The sequence below is a fragment of the Crassostrea angulata genome, chromosome 10, assembly GCF_025612915.1.
Source record: "Crassostrea angulata isolate pt1a10 chromosome 10, ASM2561291v2, whole genome shotgun sequence".
Lineage (NCBI taxonomy): Eukaryota > Metazoa > Mollusca > Bivalvia > Ostreida > Ostreidae > Magallana > Magallana angulata.
Window position 1 is genome coordinate 9,143,284 of NC_069120.1, and position 20,094 is coordinate 9,163,377.

General features: G+C 31.5%; 1 protein-coding gene across 1 annotated transcript; it reads right to left on the reverse strand.

Moving 5' to 3' along the window:
• Positions 1-8,062: 8,062 nt before the first annotated feature.
• On the reverse strand, positions 8,063-19,740 carry LOC128165488 (actin-like). Its single transcript, XM_052830093.1, has 2 exons — positions 19,517-19,740; positions 8,063-10,176 (listed from the first exon to the last, which is right to left on the reverse strand). The coding sequence occupies exons 1-2, from the start codon at positions 19,640-19,642 to the stop codon at positions 9,172-9,174; spliced, it is 1,131 nt and encodes a 376-aa protein (XP_052686053.1). The 5' UTR covers positions 19,643-19,740; the 3' UTR covers positions 8,063-9,171.
• Positions 19,741-20,094: the final 354 nt, after the last annotated feature.

Sequence of the window (20,094 nt, forward strand, 5' to 3'; positions counted from 1 at the left end):
CTATGTTTAGATTCTTGTGCAATAAAAACATGGTCTGAAAAGTTTGAATGATAATAATATTTGTGTCCTTTTTGTCATATTATTTATACAATGAATTTAATCAATGTCGTAATGAAAAAAAAAATATCATTAGAGATTAACTACTTCTGTCAATTTAAATTTGAACATGTACAGTGTATTCTAAGACGAACTTTCAGCATTAAATAGGGTAACCATATGCTATTCATATAGTATTGCGAAAATAAACTATTGCATCAGCAACATCAAAAACAAAACAAAAGTTGTAAATTTTATATATTTTTTAAGATCAAGAGCTGTGATTTAAATAAACCCGCTATATTCCGTGTGGTTTGATGTTTGACTGAGATGTTCACGGCGATCGGCTGTATATCTTAATTTGTAGGTGCTCTTTATCAAAGTCTGCCATTCTCAGGTTAATTTTGAAGATCTTTTTAGTTTTTATACAATCTTATCATTAACATTGTTTATCCTTTCCTATCGTGTATCAATCCTATCGTATTGTGTAACGTTCTATCGTGTGTTTATCCTACATTGTATTTTATCGTGTGTGAATCTTATTCTATCGTTTATCTTGTAAAAAAAAAAAATGTTGCAGGTACTGTATTTGCCTTACAGTAAAATGTAGATGCTGGTTTTAGGTTCAATTACTTTCTATTGACATAACAAAGATACAATTTTGCTGAATATACAAAGAGAAAATATTGAAAAAGAGGAACAAAAACTGTAAACTCATTAATGGCATTGCAAAAGTTTAAAAAACTCTTACAAAATTAAAAACAACTCTGAATGTGCATTTTGAAGAGTAAAAATAGATTAATAAAAAAAAATTATAACCTATACTACGACGGTCCTTGAACAATAATTGTGTGGAATATTGGCCCAGTAAAATTTTTTATTGTGACATTTAATTTGATATTAACAACATTTGTAAGGAATATTGACCAATTAAATATGTATATTCTATGCCATTGTATATTGCGTGGCGTTGTGTATATGCGAATTCATTATACCTAATGCACAATCCAGTCCACTTGGGCCCGTTAATTGATGAGGGAACAACCCCCCCCCCCCCCCCAATAAAAAAATATATACACATATACATTTATTATATATATATATATATATATATATATATATATATATATATATATATATATATATATATATATATATATATATATATATATATTGTCTTGATTAATGAACGTGTACCTTGTCGATATTTTTTATAATGTTATCTATTGAACGTTCATATATTGTATAGAATTGTTAATTTCTTTTAACAGATCTTTTTCTGTTATGCTTCATTTTTAAGAAACTATCCTTTTCACTTCAAATTGTTAGCTAAAGATAATTTTGCTGTAATTAATGGCGTGGTTCGTTTTTTTTCATACGACCCTTGTTTTTTGTTAAAGGGGCATGGTCACGATTTTGGTCAAAATTCATTTTTTTCGAATTTAATGTTTACAGTGCTTCGGTAAGGCATTTTTAATAGGCAACCGAAATTTGAGTGTCATTTGTTCAGTTATAAGCGAGTTACAGAGCTTACAATTCTTCGCTATGTAAACAATGCTTTTGCTTACATTTGAATGATGAAGTGAAAATTCCAGTCTTAGAAAATTCAAATGTTTTTTTTACCGTAACGAATAAATTAGATGTTATTCTAATGTTTAATATTGAGTTGAGTCAAGAGAAAAATAAAACTTTAGATTATATAGAGACAAATATGCTACAAAGAAATATTACGCCAAAACTACTTCCATGCAAGCAATAGCTACATGAAATATCACGTGTGTTAATCAATCGATTAGGGATTATTATGTTCTTAATTCAATGGCTTAGTTTTTTCTATTCTAATTGATGCTTAAGAATATTTAGCAAACACATAAGATTCATGAATTGCTAGTTTACACACGTGAATAAATCAAATAAAAAACAAGGGCAAATGTAATCGGTTTAAGGTTCAACATTTAAGAATACCCAGTTACCTTTTGTTTTTAATTCTTGAAACACAGAAAACTACAAGTATTCTTAATTAGCAACGCAGCTTTAAAAATGTGTTACATTGCGCCAATTTCAGCGCATGCACTAAGAATTGGGCTTTGTGTTTTTGAAAACAATAGCTTACCAGATTTTTAAAGATATTTTATTTAAATGACATTGTTGAAACTCAAATTAATTTCTATGACTTAATAAAAGAGGAAAAGGTGGCATCTGTCGATAGAGACAGGTACTTAAAGCTGTACAGGCTATCATTTGCGTGCATTATATATGACGACAAAAACGCATGAGTTTGCTTACTTATAAAAGTTACCCATATGTTGTAAATTACAATTTTTGGTATGACTGTATTTAAAAAAATATATTTAAAAAAATCAATTATTTATTTTCATAGAAAAGTAATGCCTTCTTTTTGAATATCTGATCCTTTTTGCTATATTGTTTCAATCAAATATAGGATTCTCAATTTTTTGCTGAAAGGAAAAGGTATGTTTAAGTAGATAAAGAATAATTCAATCCTATATAAACAATTTAAACGAAACGAATTGTGTGAGCAATGACGTATTTTTCTCCTGAAAGCTATTCATAGTTCATGTGGAGTAAACCTATTAAAAACAGGCAATAGTAAGTTCAGCATGGATGACACAGGTATAATACTAAATGATTATATTTCAAATCAATAACTGGTAATCATATTTTTCATAATGAAAAATTTGTAATCTAGATTCTTAAACAAACAATAACAACAACCCGATTTCCCACGGACATGCGCAATGAACTTGGTTATGCACTTATTTCATAAATATTGATTACTAGACATCTAATTCCTAGTTGCAAAACGGTATATTCTTAATTACAATGATTAAATGTTAAATATTTTGAGTTTTGTTTCATAGGACTCAGCATTTTTCCTCAATTCAGGCAGTCTTATAGTGAACGTATGATATTTTTATCGTATGTATAACTTGTAGTAATTCATTATCATCATGGGTTAATTTACATGAAAGTGTAAAATTCTTAAATTAAAGTGTAAAATTAACGCGTGAACGGTACAATTTACAGATTAAGGTATTAAAAATACAAAAAAGTTCAATGTGGCATTAATACGTTCATTACAAATGCCTTCATAATTACCTTTAAGGTGAAATGTCCCTCTGATAAGAGAGATAACTTTTGTAGAAAATAATCTCGCTTTGTTTCCGTTAACTCACAATTATTAAGGCATGTAGGAACTAAAGGGTAATGCTGGGCCACAATTATGGAATAAGGAATCATTTTTTAATATCATGAGGTCATAATTTTGGTCGGGACGTGATCAAATCCAATAAAGCCGGAAAGGCGTTATGATAGATTTGATCACGCCCCGACCGAAATTATCACCTCCTAATATTCAAAGAGTGATTCCTTATTACTTATATTTATATGATTTTAAGCCACTGTACGATTAAATATTTAAACATATTTAAGGCTGGTGCCTCAATTATACGTCATTTGAAGTTATGGGTTAAATAGTACAAAATTGAAAGGTAGTGTTATCACAGGCAAATACACTGGAAAATGTAAATATTTTATGTTGGAAGGCGACATTTTTAAAAATTAATATGAAAAATGACAATAACAAACTATATATAGAAAAATGAATTTCGAATGAAATGAACAGAACACCAACTTTTGGCAGGCGCAAAAAGTATAAAACATTTTTACAGAAAATTATATGAAACTAATCACATAGATCAAATTTTTATGGTGAAATATATATCCTCCCCCTAATGCCATGGATTAAGACTTTTTATAAATTTTAATTACACTAATTATTCTCAATAACAGTATTTATCTGTAAGGTATAAATTTTATTATAAAGATTTTTTTTTTTAAATTATACAAGATAATAGAACATCCAGATAACGAGTGTAAATCTTTTCTTTTGAATGTAGAGGGCTCTCGTAGTTCGCAATCGTTAGTGCAAGAAAATATATTTTTCTGCGCATAAGGCTACTTTATAGCCCGAACAAACCATCATATGAACTACACGAGTAAGCATTCACCAGTAAATATTTACATCCTTTTCCAATATTATACTGCTTACGGAAGCGTATTTAATGGCACATCAACTCTTATTAATTATTTATTTTTACACTTTAATGTGTAAAATTCACACTTTTATCTGTAACATTTACACTTTAATCTGTAAAATACACACTGAATGTGTAAGTTCCAAACTTTAATCTTCAAAATTTACACATTAATTTGTGTTTATACTTTATAGTGTAAATTTCACAATTCAATCTGTGCCATTTCTCTTTAATCTCTAAATTGATGCGACTTCCTTCCGGACAATTTCCTTTACTTAATCACATGATTTTGAAGTCGGATCAAGGATCAGTGTGGGTCTTAAATTCTGTGAAAGTATCTAAACGTGTTGAATTAACACATTAAAATGTAATTTACAGATTTACAACTGTAAATTGTAACTTTACCAATGAAAGTCTAGCTATTATAAATCAATGGTTATCAATTGAAGTGTAGCTTTTATAGATTAACATGTCCATTTTACAGATAAAAGTGTGTAAATTTTACATTATGAAGTATAAACTTTATAGATTAAGGTGTGAATTTTACAAATTAATGTTTAAATTTTACATCCTAAAATGTTGGGAAAATAATAAAGATAAAAAGTTTAAATATTCCACTAATACGCTTCCGTACTGCATAAATGATGAAAAATATCTATCGTTCGTTGCTTTTAACGATAGTTGATGTAGTTGATAGTATCCATCTCAAACAGACCTCAAAAAGAAACTTTTATAGAAAAAAAAATTAAATCCCCATCTATCCTCATAAGTATTTTAACTGATTATAAACAAGAAAACATTGAAAATAAAAACTATCAGACATATACCAAACCGATTCTGTCTAGTTTTGTTTATAAACAAATGACCCCTATAACGGGTTTTTTTGGAAACATTAAAAATGTATACCATTGTCATTAAAACAATTAAATCACATATATGTATAGGGTAAACATGAAGGTAAAATTTAAAAATACATATATTTATGAGAGTTGGAAAAAATAACCGTACTAATCAAAGCGGCATTAATGTAATAGAAAAGATTGTCATCAACCGCAGTAACCTACGAAAACAGTTTTAAAAAGTCATAATTATATGACTGCCGTCACGAGAAAAGGGTCCTAAAGGTCAAAATTTCACAAACTCACGCTCTTGTCAATTCTGATTAGTCAACTCTTTCTTAATACAAATATACAAAGATATCCAAGATCTTGTGTGTTTTAAGGATTTTATGACAATTTTAGTAAGAGATGTTAACACGACTTTGACGTAGCTCGTCGAAAACGTCACGACGTCATGAACGTCAAATTTTCATCGTCTTTAATTGTTTGAAGTAGAATTAATTAATAATTTTCTACAATTCTAGATTTCTTATAATTTTAATAAACGAGATCAAAACATTTTGAATATCTAGATGTAGTTAAAGTTCTGCACACTTGTGATGACTCCACATGCAATAACCCCCCACCCCGAACATAAGATAGATAGATTAAAAAAAACATCAAACTTCTCCCCAACTTTTAAATACATCAAAGTTATTTAAGCTGCCGAGAAGCAAATCAAATAAGCAGACATGTAACAAACATAAAGATGATCAAATTCGATGCCTATGTTTCCACAATTTCTGGGCATTGTCAAATTGTATACACGAATTTATATTAAAAAAGAGAAATATTTATTCTTTTTAATTAACCTATTGCATGGAAATTTTATCGCATATTTACTGATATTACTTATTAAGTATCTTCATAGTTCTGAAGCAAGTTTAAAATCAATGATAACTGTTTTTGAAACTCATGATTTCTCTTCTCTTTTATACGTTATCAACATTTAATTTTTATAAAATTACCGATGGAAAAAATCGTCTTTGACTGTCTCATTGAAAAGTAATTACAACTACAGAGAATGTAATGAGTTGATTTGAGAAAATTTCTTTTAACAAAAATGGCATCTTATATTTATAAATTAAAATTTACATCCACAAAGTATGATTTCCTCCATTTCTTACGAAAATTGATTGTAATTCACAGCTTTATAGAAACAGACAGGGCTGATTCAACTCTGTCCAATTCTAACCATGCAGTTTATCGATCGATCAAAATCTTCAGCAACCAAAGAAAAATCACGAATTGCACGAACAATATAATCATGACGATGCCAAATTCAGATTCCCGTATAAGACGCTTTTGCTACAGCTTTCATCTATCGTTCTGGTGTACATTATAACAATAATTTAATTACCTTTACTTACTTTTTACTATCATTTCAAATCATTAATTCATTAAATGAAAGATGTAAACATAAACAAATATTTACATCTTCTAAATATTATTTCCTCTATTTCTTACGGAAACATATAGTTAATTCATAGCTCTATAGAAACAGCCACACTGAAATCTACCCGCCCCGTTTATCGATTGGTCGAATTCTACAACGGCTGAAACTGACAAGATACTGGCAGGAATAAAATGGACACGCCCTGTTTATCCATTGGTCGAGGCCACCAGCAACCTATGAAAAGTCACGGACTGCACGAAATAATCATGATGATGTCAGACTCAAATTCTCACAGGATACGATTTGGCTGTTTCTTTTAGCTAACGTACTTTGTACATTAACAGTTATTTAGTGAATTTTACTAACTTTTCATAATCAATTTATTAATTAGTTAAAAGAAAGATGTTAATATAAATAATAAAATGCTTTCTTTGATGATTCATGCGAGTTATGAAGGTAGCGATCATTGCAGAAAAAAATTACATAACCCGTATTTTTATGCAATGTCGCTACCTTCATATCCCGAATGAATCCCCAAAGAAAGCATTATATTGTTTAATAAAATGCTTTCTCCGGTAATACATGAACATGCGGGGTATAAAGATAGCCACATTACAGAACGCGGGTTACATTAATTTTTTCGGTATTGATCGCTACATGTACCTCTTGTTTATGTTTATTGTTTAGATATACTCGTACACACCTGATTAAGTGTATCAAATACGACAGACCAACAAAATACAATCTTCACTTCTATTCAATCGCTTTGTAAGTTCACGTATACCGTTGTATTCTTGTGATGCGATTTTTAAAAACCATAATCGTTGAAATAATTAATTATATATAAGCATTATTCACTTTTTTTCAAAATGCAAGATTGCAAGTAAATTTCAATAAGGTTTCTGCATTAATCATGTTTGTCTTTTGCACCAATTGGTAGTACAGTATTGGTAGACGTAGCTTATACTCAGTGAGAAGTAACATTTTTTCATATTGACTAAATTTAATTTTCTAATTATCGATGTTACACGATGAATGAATTTCTCTCTCTCTCTCTCTCTCTTTCTCTCTCTCTCTCTCATTGAATACAAATATCAGCCAAGTGATTATCAATTCTTTTTAACAAAATGACAAATTAAATGATAGACGTTTATAGAGTGCATAAAGTTGCATAGGGTATTCGGAAGTTTTAAGAAATATCGCGATTCTCGGTTGTTGTTTTTTTACTGCTGTACATTGTAACAAACACACATAAACATTGACTTCAGTATCATCGAAATTTGTTTCTTTATAAAAATGAAAAGCTGAGAAACCATCATCTATGAAGGTGAATTGTACGGCCATGCATGATATTAATTGTAATTGTCGATAAACATGAATTGATTTATAAAACGGCAATTTTATCGACTTGATATCAAACGTATAGTAGAATAATGATTGCGTTTACAAATCTGTTTAATTTAAGGAATTTTGAATCATGTACGTAACTGATTTGAGATGAATATCAACAACGAGTGTGCAGTGTAGTTTTTTTTTAATTTATTAAATCATACATGTATTGCTCATACAAACTAAAGTTGTATAATTTTACACAAATCACTTTATAAATCATCATCGGAAATCCACGACCAGTCTCGCATTCAATTATAAGCGTATGCGAGACGGGTCTTCGGATTCTAACAATTATTTATTAAAAAAACAAAACTGATTTCCCAATTTCCCATTTCATCACACACTAGAATGTAAAATGTGGTGTTTAAGTTTCATAGCGGATGCAAAAGCAGCAATTTTGTGACGTCTCAGCATCAACTTGTGTGCAATATTACGCGCTCGAAATGTGTAGATATTGACGTTACATGTTTATATTTCATATATCAAATGTATATTTTTTAAATCAAAATGTAATATTTGACTGAAAAAAGTATTAATCGTGGTATCAAAACAAAGCCAGACTCTAGTTATGCAGAAAACACAACACAGACACAGAAAAAAAAGAAACAGAAAATAAAGATGCGTTTACAATGCTGCAACTTTGACGTCGTTTTCAGAGCATTTTGACGACAGTCAACTATACTTTTTTACATGTGTTTCTTTAGAACCATTGAAAAATGTAATAATTAAATCAAACATTTGAATAGGTTAAACATGTAGTTAAAATCTCAAAACTGTTTATTTTATGAAAGTTGGCAATGGTAACCAAACTTATCAAAGCGGCATTGACATAATGAAAGAAACTGTCATTATCGACAGTAACCTAAAAAAATAATAAAAAAAGTTGTAATTTATAAACTTTATATTTATATGTAAGCAAAAACATTATGAAGTTTAAAAAAATAAGCAAATATAAACAAGCATTCTGAGAACATTGCATAAACATTTCAACACATGTTTCGTACCAGCACCCGATATTTTAAACATGCAATTGTCGTTTTTATAATTATGTGTTAGATGTATATAGGTTTCGAGAATTTTTGCGTAAAGATTTTTTATAGAACGAAACCGATTAGTACAAGAACCCAATGGCTTAAAATTAATTTTACTTCTTCGATCAAATTTTAATAAAATGTATACTTGATCTGTAGTTTCTTACTATAAAGCTACACAGAGTTTCAAATCAATTTACTATACCATAACGAAATAAAACGTCTGGAAAACAAAGTTTTGACAAAATAATTGACAGTCAGAAAGGCAGCAATAAGTCTATAGTCCTCTCAGTTTCACTTGTATGAGACTAATAACACTTTAAAATAAGTCTTTTTATATATGATTAAATTTGAAGCTCTTGCATCAACAAAAAAAACATTTAGAAGCACTTCCTGTGTACAATCGATGGACCGGATTCGTCGTACTCCTGTTTGCTGATCCACATCTGCTGAAAGGTGGAGAGAGAAGCAAGGATGGAACCACCGATCCAGACGGAGTATTTCCTCTCAGGTGGGGCAATGATCTTGATTTTCATTGTTGGGGGAGCTAAAGATGTAATTTCCTTCTGCATACGGTCAGCAATACCGGGAAACATGGTGGAACCACCAGACAATACCGTGTTAGCGTACAAGTCTTTGCGAATATCAACATCACATTTCATGATACTGTTGTATGTGGTTTCATGGAGACCAGATGATTCCATTCCAAGGAAGGATGGCTGGAACATGGCCTCTGGACATCTAAATCGCTCGTTGCCAATGGTGATGACCTGACCGTCGGGAAGTTCATAGCTCTTCTCTAGAGATGAGGATGAAGCAGCTGTCTGCATTTCAGATTCAAAGTCTAGAGCAATGTAGCACAGTTTCTCCTTGATGTCTCTGACGATTTCTCTCTCGGCTGTGGTGGTGAAAGAGTAACCACGTTCCGTAAGGATTTTCATGAGGTAATCGGTCAGATCACGTCCAGCGAGATCCAATCTCACGATGGCGTGGGGAAGGGCGTAACCTTCATAGATTGGGACAGTGTGGGAAACACCATCTCCGGAGTCGAGTACGATACCGGTTGTACGACCGGAAGCGTACAGGGACAGTACGGCCTGGATGGCGACGTACATGGCGGGAGAGTTAAAGGTCTCAAACATGATCTGTGTCATCTTTTCTCTGTTGGCTTTGGGGTTGAGCGGTGCCTCAGTTAGGAGGACGGGGTGTTCTTCTGGGGCCACACGGAGTTCATTGTAGAAGGTGTGATGCCAGATTTTCTCCATGTCATCCCAGTTTGTGACGATACCGTGTTCAATTGGGTACTTGAGGGTAAGGATACCTCTCTTGCTCTGGGCTTCGTCTCCAACATAGCTGTCCTTCTGTCCCATACCAACCATCACACCCTAAACAGAGGTAATAACACATATTGCAGAGCTCATGGAGACGTTTAAGAGATCTCTATTATCGTAATATATGAAAATGATAATGATCAATGTCAGGATATGTTACAAGAAAAGCGTGTCATGGTCTCGTAAACATTTTGATTAATCTAGATCTAATACGATTTTTTAAATACAAATCTGTAAATATAATCATGTTATATGATCTTAATACAATATTGTACTATATGAATAAATACCATATCAATAAAATACCTGTAAATCTTGTTTAAAAAAAATAAAATAAAATTGTATTAATAGTTTGCAATAAAAACGCATATTGTATTATGTACGATATGATACGATATTGTATCACACTCTCATACGGTACAATTGAATATCATTAGATATGGAAAATATAAATCATGTATATATTATTTAATACAATAAGATATTCAATCATATGATTTAATACAAAAGCCTATTATACCATACACAATGTCATAATATATCACAATATTGTTTCATCTGATACAATTCAATATTGAATCTTATGATATTAAATCGTATCATATGATGAATTAAATAGTCATATATGACACAACACAATATTGTATCATGATACCGTATGATAGTATACAATTATATATTATTATGATAGTGTATGATATTATTCACACCGACTTTGTATTATATGATACAATATAATTTTGTATCGAATGACATCATGCAATATTGTATTATTTCATACGATACAAACTATATGATGTGATTTGATATTATATATATATATATATATATATATATATATATATATATATATATATATATATATATATATATATATATATATATATATATATAATACTTTTTTTTACATCATCATATATTATGATACAAGCTATATAATATGGAATTGTATAGTATTATATCATGAAGCAGTATTATATTTTGTCATATAACTCAAGTTTGTTTCATATGATATATTGTATTATATGATATTATTAGTGACTTAGTTTGTAGTTTACCTAATATGGTTTATACATGGTCAGCTAATTCCATATGGAATTTACTGACCATCTATAAATTTCATGCTACAGGATCTGAAATTTATGGATCAGATTCAGTATCAAAGTTTATCAAGCCAAAAGTATGCCTAGATATACCATCCATGCAAGTTTTTAGATACAGGAAGGGCTTCAAACCCTTTAATTAACTAGGTCCAAACACCGACGCTTACCCGACGCAAAGAGTAAACCATAAGCTCATCCTGGCTTCATGTCAGTGAGCTTAAATTAACGAATTAACCTTCATTGCTTAAAACATTAACCATAAAATATTCATTAGAACTGAAAATTTATATTCCGTAAGGAAAGATTCGTCATGAAACGATTATAATATTTGTTCTGATAAAAAGAAGAAGAACTAGACATTTGTTGCAAAAGCAACAAAAAGGTCTTCCGTTTTGATATACATGTATCAATTTAACTGTAAGACATTGCTTCTCTCACATAGAAAAAAGTGAATATGATAATTATTGTGAATGATATATCCAGACGTTACTTACATGTAAAACAACGAGAATGAAAAAGAAATCAATTATTGAAGTACTTTCTGTGACGACCGGAAGTAACGTCAAACTAAACAAAAATGTTAACCATTTGTACAATCATAAGTCAACCTTTCCTCAAGGTTTGGTTGTTCACGTCTCTGCCAAATCTTAGATCTCTTTGAAACAATATTTTTTGTCTCGGGACCGGAAACGGACAAACGGAAATAATTAATAACTAGATGCTGTCATTAGACAGTAATACCCGCACTAAGTATTTGCCCCTAAATAACACTGTTTTGTTCCAGTTTAATTAAAAATGAAGGCCACATGCAAGTTCCGGTAATACATTTAAAAATTATAATTTTCATAACTGAAGGATGAGATCCCTTCCCATATGATAATAACACATGAGCTGCACTTTATGTGCAATTTGGGGTTGAACTCATTGCATGTGAATTTTAAGTTAATCAATAATTTTAACTTGTCATGTCATAGAAAGTATACTGGTCTATATAATTATTACAAACAAAATTTAATTATGCCCGCTCTCCGCGGCGGTTGCCGGCTTTAGATTTGCTTCTGTGTACCTACATGTACATAAACATAATCGTGTGCACGGATTTAGAAAAGGGGTGGGAGAGTTGGGTCCAGACCCCCCCCCCCTCCCCATGAAAATTCATTTATATCAATAGTAAAATTACAAAAAATACACTTTCGACTCCAATGCCCTTACATACATGTAACTCCTCTAACCCGTAAGGTAACATTATTTTGGGGGAAAATATTATATTTATACTTTATTGTTTATTTCAATAGGAAGTATACATCACAATATGCAGGTGTCCTGCACCACCTTAAAGCTGTTATTTTCCTCATAAAATAGTTCAAGGGGTTTTTAAGAATAGGTCATACAAATACATGCATGTTACAAATAACTGATCTTTGTCTGAAGTTATGTACACAACACAGGTCTACAGGTCTCAATTGCTGGTACTAGTTTTACCCAGCTCTTCGATTAGATGTACATACATGTATGTGTTTTTCAAATGCAGAAAAGGATTAGTTAACATGCATAAACATTTCTTTTGTGGTGATCAGCTAAAGGGATTCATATTGTGCTCTTATTGGATTATCATTATAATGTTGACCAATATAGGTAAGCATAATACATGTATAGTGAGTATTATAGTAGCACTATAGCTATAGTATGAGACACCGGTATGTACATAAGTAGTACTTTCACTTTCTAAATAAGTGATCTCCCTTTGCTAGCATACTGTATCATCATCTTTTAATATTTAGATAAGATTATCATCGTCCCCTATCCTATCGCATCTGTAAAGTTTCTGTCATTTTAATTGCAAAAGTTTTTTTTCATTTGTCAGACTTACAGTATTGAGTTGACCTCATATTGACCCTGTAACAATTTCATATTAAACTGTGTATTTCATGTATAGAAGTAAGTGTACAGACTTATCATTTTTATATGAGTTATAATAGGAAGGAAGGGGTCTTTCTTTCTTAATGTATTACAATGCATCAAATACAATGTAGGCCATGACCATATGGGATTGTTCTGACCCCATGAAACAGGAAAATACAAAATATATTCTTATGTCATTATGATGCATCAAATGTTGTAAAGTACATGACCCCAGGTGTTGTCTTTAACCCCCCCCCCCCACCCCCTTATGAAATAGGATATGATGATACACTATATATTTTGATAACTTTTGAGATCCTCATCCCTAAACTATATAATTTTATTCTTGCTCTTTGTGTCATTGCACATCAAATTGTATATAGGTTATGCCCTGACCCTGACATTCTAGAACTAGAAATAATAATGTATTTTATCTCATTCATATGTTAGTGTTTGATCCATGTGGCTAATTCCTAGCCGATGACACTGCTTTGTTTAGGAGACTTAACAATTGCCCCAAATAGGCGAATACACATGCAAATAACATTTTGTTTATAAATCTCAAAAATTAAATTAAGCTGCAATTTCAAAAATGTTAATGTGCATTAGGAGAGAAAATGCAATTAAGAAATGATTTAAAATGATTTAAAATTTACTACTGTACACATGTAAGAATGTAAGAAGGCTGAATCTTTAGAACCAGGTTTGATTTGGGGGGGGGGGTGTGGATTTGGAGTATAAATATTTATAATTTGAATCATTTATTGTTATTAATTTTAACCTGTTGATGAATATTAGTTATTGATCCCAAGGTAGAAATATGACTTCTGATCATATCTCAATAGATAATTTGTCAATCATGCAAGGTGTAATGTGTTGTTTTTTTAAGAACATTTTTTACCAGTTTATAAAACTTTTTAGACCCCAAATTATAGTTTGATTTTAATAGATCATTCAAAAATGAAGAATTGTGTAAATGTAAGGTTATTTTCATTTTAAGCATAAATAAATGCAAGTTTTTCATTTAATCTATATATAGTTTGAGGAGGAATACAAGCTTGAATCAAAAAAAAATTCTGGGGGGGGGGGGGGGGGCGACAGTTTAAATTTAAGTTTGTTTGGGGGTGGGGGTTCCAAGTCATATATTTGACAATTTTTTGGTGTAATTTAAAATAAGTAAGCCATACTACAGTCAAGAACATGAATACATGTAGTACAGAACAAAACACAAAATAATATATATATATATATATATATATATATATATATATATATATATATATATATATATATATATATATATATATATATATATATATATATATATATATATATATATATATATATATATATATATATATATATATATACGTGTACATAGGAAGAATTACAAAACCTAAAGGATAGATCTATATCTGGGTTCTTAAATTGAATCATATATCATGTACATACATTATTGTTTCTTTGTTCAAGGCATTTCAGATGGTGTGTAGGTCATGATCCTAAGTGCTCTTCCCGAAATTATCAAATATGATAAAAACCATAGAGATTCCCACCTTAATCCAGAGATATTATACCTCCTCTGGTCATGGTGCATCAGATCATTATGGTATATAAGTCATGACCCTAAGGGGTCATCCTGACCCCCTTAGAATCAGAAATTGTCAATTATCTTAAAATTATTGATGTTTAATGATCTTATCTCTATTTAATCTTTATTATTAAGTCTCCCAAATGAAATTTGGAGACTTATTGTTTTTGTACGGTTCATATTACATGTATCATCATTCTTTTTCTTCCTTCCCGCTCTGAACTTGTTTCTCAGAGATGGCTGAACAGAATTGTACAAAACCCTAGGGTACAATAGGCCTGCATATCTAGTTGTGCACCCTAGTTTAATCGATTTTTCTCTTTTGGGGTTAGACAACCCCTTTTCGGTGGGGGAAGGAGGGTCAAAAGGGTGTGGGGTCTAACATTGAACCTTAATTATGGGAAGAATCGTAGACTCTATTGAAAACGGACAAAGATAATAATATAGGGTTTTCATAATCATATATTGACTGTTACTGGCAATATATAAGGTTTATTAGATCTGACCCCTGGGGTCATCCCCACCCCCCAGGAATTGGAAATTACCATATATCTCAGAAACTGTTATAATCATGACCCCTAAACCATATATATTCTTGTTCCTTATATCAAGGGGCATCAAATGTTATGTCGGTCATGGGCCCTGTGTGTGGTCCTGATCCCCCTCGAACAGCAAGTCCCTTAATATCTTCAAAACAGTTGAGATCCCCACCCTTAAACCATATATATTCTTGTTCCTTAATTGTGTCAAGGAGCATCAAACGGTATGTAGGTCATGGGCCCCGGGGGGTGGTCGTGACCCCCCTCGAATAAAAAGTGCACAAATATCTCGAAAACGGTTGAGATCCCCACCCCTTAACCATATATATTCTTGATCCTTTAAGGTAAAGGGCATCAAACGGTATATAGGTAATGGGCCTCAGGGTTAAATTTAATTTTTCAAAACCGTAATGCACTATAGAACAGTCCCTATCATATCCCAAGATATGATATGTCTATCCATTTAATCGTAAGAGGAGTTCTAGGATCTATAGGTTTTTTTTGTAGTGATAAATGTCAATTTTTTGCTACTTTTTGACTCCCTGGACGAAATTTAAATTTTTAAAACCTTACTACACATCTATAGAACAGTCCCTATCATATCCCAAGATATGACGTGTCTATCCATTAAATCATAAGAGGAGTTCTGGGATATATGTTTTTTGGAGTGATAAACGTCAATTTTTTGCTACTATTTGACTCCCTGGATGAAATTTAAATTTTTAAAACCTTATTGCACATATATAGGACAGCCCCAATTATATCCCAAGAGATGACGTAGCTACTCCAAAAGTTGTAAGAAGAGTTCTGGGAACCATACTTTTTTTGCAAAAAAACGTCATTTTTTGTTGCCCACTGATCCTTGTAATAAGAAAAAATTCTGGAACCTGATCACACCTTAATATGACACTACCTATCATATTCTAGAAGATCATTTGGCTACTGCCAAAATAAAATGACGTTTTTGAAACCAGTTTAAAAAAAACCATCATTTTTCAGCCATTAAATGACCCCCAGGACAAAATTGAAAATTCCGAAACTTTATTGCGCATCTATAGGATTCCCTAAAACATATTCCAAGAGGTGATTTGTCTACTGTTGAAAATGTAGGAGGAGTTAGAGGAAGAAGGTTTTTTTATGAAAAAAACGTCATTTTTTACAAATTATTTGACCAACTCCAAGAGTTCAGTTTGCTTGTTTATAAGATGTAAGAGCAGTTTGAGAAAGTAAAACGTGACAGACGGACGGAACAGGGTAACAACAATATACCCGAACTTTCTTTTTATCACTGTTTATCAGGCTGGATGAAACGCCCAAGAAAGTCAGTTAAACTTGTTAAAAACATGATTTGTTTGAACCCTTCCGGTAAGAACCGGAATTGACAGTTGACAAAATTAAACCCGTTAAACACATCCCCAATCAAATTTCTATCAATCATGATAGCTTTGTGTCTCAATCACTTACAGTGACAAAAATCTCGCGGACATCAAATTTGTAAAAAGGAAAGCTACATAGAGATATTTGAGATATCTCACCAGAAGTAAAATTAATTTGCTAATTTAACTTTATATAAATGGCAGATGTAAGATTGTATACTGATATTTTCATTTTATGTAAAATGAATAAAATATGAAAAAAAAAATTGAAGTGCTTCCGGTGACGACCGGAAGTTACGCCGAACAAAACAAAATAGTGCTAAACACATGTACATACATAGGCCTATCATCCCACAAAGTTTGATTGTTCAAGTCATCACCGTTTTTGAGATTTCTAGGAATCAAAGTTTTTTGTCTCGGGACAGGAAACGGACAAACGGAAGTGCTCAATATGAATTGTAATAAATATTATTTGTATACTTGCCATTTGTACTTTATTGTTCATCGAGTTCACTAAAAATATGAAAGGAAAAAAGTTAAACTGATAAACAGCTCGATTTGTTTGAACGCTTCCTGTGTGAACCGGAAGTGACGGAAGACCAAATAAAACCGGTTAAACACATCTTCAATCAAATGTCTATCATCCATAAATGTTTTGTGCTTTGATCATTTATAATTTCTGAGATCTCGTTTGTACAAAATGTGTTTAAAAAAAGCTACCTGAGATATTTGAGACATCTCACCGGAAATAGAATTTTTTTGTTGATATAACATCGCAAAGATACCTTTTGCATAAAATTTATACTTATATTTTTATTTTATGGAAAAGGAATATAATGCGTAAAAGTAGTTATTTTGAAGTGCTTCCGGTGATGACCAGAAGTTACGACGAACATAACAAAGTAGTTTAAACACATCTACAACTATAGGTCTATCATATAACAAAGTGTTGATGTTCTAGTCTTTACCGTTTTTGAGATCTCGAATGTACAAGCTTTTTCGACACGGAAACGGACGACCGGAAATGATTTTTGACTACATGAAAAAAAAACCTCGAGATATTGTAATTATCTTTCATTCCAGAAAATTTCACAAAAATCTACCCAGCCATCTTTGAGATATCTTGTGGACAAAAAAAGGAAAAAACTAGACTCTTGTTGCTATAGCAACAAAACGGTCTTCCGTTCCTCATGTAATAATCTGTACAAGAAGTCCATTTTTCTTGTAAACAGAAAATGGATATAATATATACTGTAAAGGAATTTCCAAGAAATAAACAAAACAAAAAGATAAAATGTCAAATTTTTAGTACTTTCTGAATCAACCGGAAGCTACGCCGGACCATACAGAACATAGTTAACATATCTTCATACATTGGTTTCTCTTTCCTCAAAGTTTGGATGTTCAAGTTTTTTTTTAGTTATAATATCTCGTTAAGAAAAGGTTTATGTCTCGGGACCGGAAATGAACAAACGGAAGTGATTTAAGAAATTGAAAGTAGATAATTTTGTTCATTTACCTTCGGTGTGTTACTGTTCATCAAACTGAGTAAAATGTTAAAAAAATATAAAGTTAAAAGAAGAAAAAACTTCTATTGCTTGATCGAGGGAGACTCGAAGTGACGTAAGTCCAAATGAAACCCGTTAAACACATTGTCAATCAAATGTCCAATATCCATATAAGGTTTGTGTCGTGATCTCTCACAGTTTCTGAGATCTTGTGGATACTTTGTTTTTGAAAAAGAAGGCTACCTGAGATATTTGAGATGTCTCACCGGAAGTATAACTTTTTTTTTGGTTTTTTTTACCAAGTGTAGATGACCTTTTGTATTTCTATAGGGAAAATTTTACTTCCATGCTAAATAACCAAAATATTTTTTAGAAATCGAAATTGGATGTACTTCCTGTGACGACCGGAAGTTACGCCGTATAAAAAAAAATAGTTTTTACATATGTACATATATAGGTCTATCATCCCACAATGTTTGGCTCTTCAAGTCTTTACCGTTCTTGAGATCTCGTCAAAATGAGGTTTTTTTGTCTCAGGACAGGAAACGGACAAACAGAAGTGCTCAATGTAAATTGTATTAACTATTTCTTGTTTACTTGCCATTTGTACAATATTGTTCATCGAGCTAACTACATATATCAAAGGAAAAAAGTTAAACTGATAAACAGCTCGATTTGTTTGAACTCTTCCTGTGTGGACCGGAAGTGACGGATGACAAAATGAAACCGGTTAAAAACATCTTCAATCAAATGTTTATCATCTATGAAAGTTTCGTGCTTTGATCATTAATAGTTTCTGAGATCTTGAGGGTACAAAATGTGTTCTAAAAAAGCTACCTGCGATAATTGAGATATCTCACCGGAAGTAGATTTTTTTGTTGATAAAACATCGCATAGATAACCTATGTATAGATTTATACTTATATATTTATACTATGAAAAAAGAATTTAATGCGTAAAAATAATTATTTTTATCTGTTGGAAACGGAAGACCTTAATAGCAATAAAAAACATTACAATCACTATAAGGTCTTTCGTTTTAACGGAAGACCTTAAAAATCCGTCTCACAATGTTTTCCATTTAAGGGCAATTTAATCTTCAGGCTCAGTTAAATCCTATACATTAAGCGTGTGCTTTTTCTCTCATAAATTCATTAATATAGTTCGTTTACTCTGATATATTTCGCCAATTGATTCTATATTTACTGCATCAAAATGTGAATTAGATGGCACCCCCGACTTTTTGAAGTCATTCCTGGTTCAAGTAGTTATCTTCGACATTAATGAGCGTCCATTGTCTAGTTTTAGACAATATTAATGATAAGTAACTTTTACTAACTAATGAAGCGTTTTGGAAGTTTTACATTAATACTACCTGGTGTCTTGGGCGTCCGACAATGGAGGGAAACACAGCTCTAGGAGCATCGTCCCCGGCAAATCCGGCCTTGCACATTCCGGATCCATTGTCAATAACTAAAGCTGCAACATCTTCCTCACCCATCTCGATCTTTTTTTTAAAGCAAACTTTCAGCAAAGTAACACTCTACCTTGAATACTGATATCAGGTTTTGCAATTCCTTAAATATAACCGGGAAAATAAAAACAAGTCAACCGCGAAAGATTGCCATATATGGCTATCATTTAAGAATCTGAAGTGTTGAACGTGGATACAATCTAAAAATAAGATCCCCTTGACATTTTCCCCCATTCTGTATAAACTATTTAACGATTACATGTACTATGTTGCATTATTATATGTCAGAAAGAATTACTTAGGTAACATCGTACCAATAATTCATAGAAGGCAGAAAATGCATGCGCTTGCTTGATGATAAATAATATACCTATATTTAGATATTTTAAGCAATAAACACCTGTTCTGAAAAGCTTGGATAATATTTATATGTGTGTCCCCATGTTTTATTCATACAACTGATTTAATCGAAGTCGCAT